Source organism: Octopus bimaculoides, chromosome 28 (assembly GCF_046866305.1).
Source record: "Octopus bimaculoides isolate indiv1 chromosome 28, ASM4686630v1, whole genome shotgun sequence".
Classification (NCBI taxonomy): domain Eukaryota; kingdom Metazoa; phylum Mollusca; class Cephalopoda; order Octopoda; family Octopodidae; genus Octopus; species Octopus bimaculoides.
Genome location: NC_142955.1, coordinates 10,570,638 through 10,575,637, shown reverse-complemented (window position 1 = coordinate 10,575,637; position 5,000 = coordinate 10,570,638). Strand labels below are relative to the sequence as shown.

Genomic DNA, 5,000 nt, shown 5'->3' with positions numbered 1-5,000 from the left:
CAAAGGAGCAGACCATTTTGTAATTTCCCGAGAAAGAGATCAAGAACGAATTCATATTGATCTTGGGGATGCAGCTCAAGACGTAATCACGAAATATGAAAACTGCAGATACTTAGGATCATCTGAATCATGCTGGAAACTTTCTGAGTTTCCAATTCAAAGAAGACCTACTGGATGCCTTCCGATTCACGTGCCCAATCAACATGTAGTTTTTCATATAAACAACCCAGAATATTCTTTACAGAAAGCTCAAGTAACTAGACATACTGCCAACTTTGATAAGAATCATGAACACCCAGACGCAAGAAATATTGCGAATTCTCTGAGTATTATACGCGGCAGTCATAGAGTAAGACCTGGCGAAGGAAAATAAGGAAACCATTAAGAATACCACACAGTTGGTAGAGATCTGAATAATATTGGTTTCAAGTTTTGGTACAAGGCTAGCAAATTTCGAGGGAAGCGTAACTCGATTATAACTGGTGCTTATTTTATTGATCTTAAAAGAATGTAAGGTAAAGTCAACCTTGGTTGAATTTGAACCTAATGTTAAGGCGGACGAAATGCCGCTAAACATCTTACTCGACGTGCTAATGATTCGGCCAGCTCACCACCTTGTAGATCTAAATAATATTGAAATCCTGTATATTATAGAACAAACCCTCCAAAATCTTTCCAAATTGCAGAAAATGTTCGTCCTAGAAACCCTGTTGACTGATCCAACTTACAATTTCAATACAGTAAAACTATAAACTCCACAAGCCAGAAGCATCCATATCTTGGAATCTAATGTATGTCAATATTCCTTACAATATTACCTAACTTCATATTTTCTTTTAAACTTAATTGCTTAGCCGTAATGTTAAATATTTTATCATGAAACTGCTCTAAACAATTTCTTATGAAGTCATTCCATTTTACAGATATCTTGATAATAATAATATAACGAACCTTGAAGTACGAACCTTCCAAAACCTAACCAAATTAGTGCATATGTAAGTTGAACCTTGTTAATGCTATTTTATTGATGATATATTTCTAAAAGTTAAGTATCTTTCTTTCTCAGTTGCAATTTTCTCTCCACTACTCTGATTTCTCTCTATGTATGTGTATGAGGCTGTTATCATCACCATCATCATTTTTCTTCTTCATCTCCTCTATCTCTACCTTTTCTTTTCCTTTTTCTTATTTTCATTTTCTTCATGTTCCACGTTTTCATTTTCCATTTATTTTCTTTCTTCATAATCATTATCATCCCCTTCATGACCATTATAATCATTAGCACTATCATAAACACCGACATCAACATCATCGCCCTATAATTCTCATTTTTCTTCTTCGTATTCCTTTCCTTCTTTTTCTACTACTTTTTCTTCTTTCTTCTTTTTCTCTTTTCTTATGGTACTTCACTTCTCTACCATTCTACTTCAGCTTTTTATCCTGCTAGTATCCTTCCATTTTGTTTCCTTCTTCATCACCTCTTTCTTTATCATCATTATCATCATCATTTTCATTTCATCTTTTATTTTTCTATTTTGCTTTTTTTATGATTCTCTCCTTGTTCTACATTTCTTTTCTTTTTCTTCTACTCATGTTTTTTTTCTAACCTTTTTCATCATCATGATCATCATCACCATCTTCTTTTTCTTTCGTTTTTCCTTCGTCTTTTTCTACTTCTCTCTTTCATCGTGACCATCATATTTATCATCACCGCTATCATCATTCTTCACATCATCAGCTATTTTATCATCATTATAATCATCATGTTCATCATCTTCCTCATCATCATCTTCCTCCTCCTCCTCCTCATCATCATCATCATCATAATTTTCTTTTTCTCCTCCTTTTCTTTTTCTTCATAGCTTTCTTCTTTTGTTAATGTTCTTCCTATTCTTCATCTCTTCCTTCTTTTTACTCTTCTGCTATTACTGCTAATTCCTCTTCTACTTCTTGACCTCATTCTTCTCTTTCTCCCAATTCTCCACCTTCAACATCTTTTTCTTCGTCTACCATTATCATCTTCCTTCATCTACTTCTATACCTTTTGTCTACGTTTTTGTTTACTTTTTTCATTTACTTCATCTTTTCTCCTTTCTCTATTTTATTTCTAAATACTTTCTTGTTCGTCATCATCCTAATCTTGTCCTTTCTTCTTTTTCTTCCGCTTATTCTTTTCCTCGTCTAATTCTTGCTATTCCTCTTCTTTTTTCTCCTTTTTAGTTTTCTCGCTGCTCTTGTAATTCACATCCTCCGTTCTCTTTTTTCTCCATATAATATTTACAAAAACATGTACATAAAGCATAAATGAAAACAGTTTTGCAGTAGGTTTTCTCGGGAAAGTCACTTCTGAATACATTACAAATCAACATGAGTACGACAGTCGCTACTACTTAGATTGTTGCACAGTGCCACAAAACATATACGACTAAAGGTGACTAGTTTTATACATCAGGCATACTCTCATTTTAATGTCTCTGAAATGCATACTGTCTCTATCAAAGAGTGTTTGTAAATAATTTGTATTATAAACATTGATAATAAATTATTCCCAACAGTAAATAATAAAATCAACAAGCCAGAAATATTTGTGGTAAGCCTAATTGTTTAGCCATAATATCTAATATTTGATCATAAATCTTCTCTATAGTATTTCTTACGGATTCACTTTCATGTTACAGACGTCTGAATGACAATAGTATCACAGAAATTGAAGACGGAGTTTTCCAAGCACTTCCAAATTTGAAAATATTGTGAGTTGGATAAATTTTCTTGATATTATTTCATTGACTATAAATTTCTATGTATTCAAATCTTTCTCTCCTTTTCACCTCCTCTTTTTTGCCTTGTTTCATTCTTAGTGTGTATAAGAGTTTATGACTGTTCCTTCACGTTCTCCTCTTCCTTTATGTTCTCTTTCCGTTCTTTTCTTTCATTCTTTGCTTCTCTACTTTTTCCACCATCTTCTTCTTTGCACATGTCTTCACTTTCTCCTTCCCTATTTCCTCTTCCTCCTCATCCTTCTCCCTTTTTCTTGTTATTTTCTTCTTCCTCATTTCTTTTTATATTTCATATTTACTTCTCATTTTATATTTACTATTCATCTACTGCAGGAAAACAATATCCAAAAGTTGGAAAATAATGAAAGGAATATTAGTTTTAAATGATATGGGGTAACTAGAAGCAATTAATGAATGCAATTAATATTTTCAGGACAATTTGAATAATACTGAAATCCTGTATATTACAGAACAACATTTCAATTTTTTCCAAATTGTGGAAACTAAGTTTGAGAAGACCTGTTGACTGATCCAACTTACAATTTCAGTAAACTGCAAAAACCGCAAAACTTAAAACTTCAAATTATGGGACAATAAGGAACACATAATTTTTGACACAATTAATATTTTTAGAAGCGTACACTCGAATCCATACATTGGAATTTTATTAATACCAATATTCTTTACAATATCAGTTAATTTTCATATTTCATTTATGCATAATTTTTTATCCATTATATTTTATATTTTATCACTAATCTGCTCTGTACGATTTCTCATGAACTCACTTTCATTTTACAGATATCTTGATAACAATAATATAACGAATGCTGGAGGACGAACTTTCCAAAATATAACCAACCTAACACGTTTGTAAGTTACATTAGTGTTAATGATACTATTTCGTGAAGGATATATTGGGATGTATGGGTAGTCCTATGGGCATTAAAATGTATATATGATTGTGTAGACAATCGAATGTATGCGTAATTACTCAATTTATGTGCTTACTGTTTTGTTCCATTTATATTTTATAATTTGTAAACTTTCCGGGGTTGATTTTGCGTGTGTTTCACACATATTTCACTTTTCCCTGTTACTTTCCCTGGTACTTTCACACATGTTTCTCTTTTCCCTGTTACTTATTTCAGTCATTAGACTGAGGCCATGCTGGGGCACCACCTCGAATTTCTAGTCGAATGAATCGACCCCAGTACTTATTTTTTAAGTCTAGTACTTATTCTATAGGTACTTTTGCCGAACCGGTAAGTAACGGGGACATAAACACACTAACACCGGTTGTCAAGTGGTGATGGGGAAAACACAGACACAAAGATAAACACACAGACATATATATATATATATATATATATACGACGGGCTTCTTTCAGTTTCCGTCTACCAAATCCACTCACAAAGATTTAGCTGGCCCGAAGCTATAGTAGAAGACACTTGCCCAAGGTGCCACGCAGTCGGACTGAAGCCGGAAACACGTGATTGGGAAGCAAGCTTCTGCATTTCATTACATTTGCCATAAAGGCATAATACAGATGGAAGCTTGCGGGCTGGACACAGACACAATGATTATGATGAAATGAAAAGAGATGGTTGGTGGGGGAAGCAAACAACGCCCGCCGATTGTTACTTCCCAATAACCGCTGGCACTGTCCCATTCTTTTTTCTTCTTTCTTCTCGTCTTTGATTCAGGAGGGTGTAGTTCCTCTGCTTTAACCGAAGGATCATTTCTCCCTCCCGCAGCTTTGGGGGTCCTTCGGTGTGCAACCATTGTTGCTCACCTTCTTCCTTTTCTTCCCCCTTTTTTCGGGGAGGTCTACACCTCCTCGACTGCTTCCATCTCTCCCTCCTGAGGAGGAGGAGGGGGAGCTCTTCTTCAACCAACTGTTCCAGGACCCTACTCTGGTCCTGAAGACAGTTCTTCTTGATGTGGCCTGGTTCCAGGCACAGGTGACACTTGTGGGGGCGTCCCTCAAGTATCACTAGGTACCTGCAACCCCCCATTTTCAAAAAAATCTGGAAAGACCAGATTCTTAGCTGATTGGGTCCACAGGGTCAAAACAGCTTTTGACACTACCCAGTCAGCCGCTGGCAAAATTTTAACATTAAACAGTTTGGATCCGCTGCCACCCAGACCCCGACGAATAGTGTCTTCTATCCACTCGGGTTCTATCCCGGGTGGCAACCTGCAGACCCAAGCTTTTGTCA

At 35.4% G+C, this 5,000-nt stretch overlaps 1 protein-coding gene across 2 annotated transcripts in view; it reads left to right on the top strand.

Annotated features, from left to right (window-relative positions):
* Window positions 1-5,000, top strand: part of LOC106878561 (uncharacterized) — a 400,746-nt gene that overhangs the window by 350,937 nt on the left and 44,809 nt on the right. For both annotated transcript variants that reach the window (XM_089344659.1, XM_089344660.1), the window contains exons 12-14: window positions 924-995; window positions 2,679-2,750; window positions 3,579-3,650. In XM_089344659.1, coding sequence (XP_089200785.1) covers window positions 924-995; window positions 2,679-2,750; window positions 3,579-3,650 — 216 coding nt within the window. The remainder of the gene's footprint in view (window positions 1-923; window positions 996-2,678; window positions 2,751-3,578; window positions 3,651-5,000) is intronic.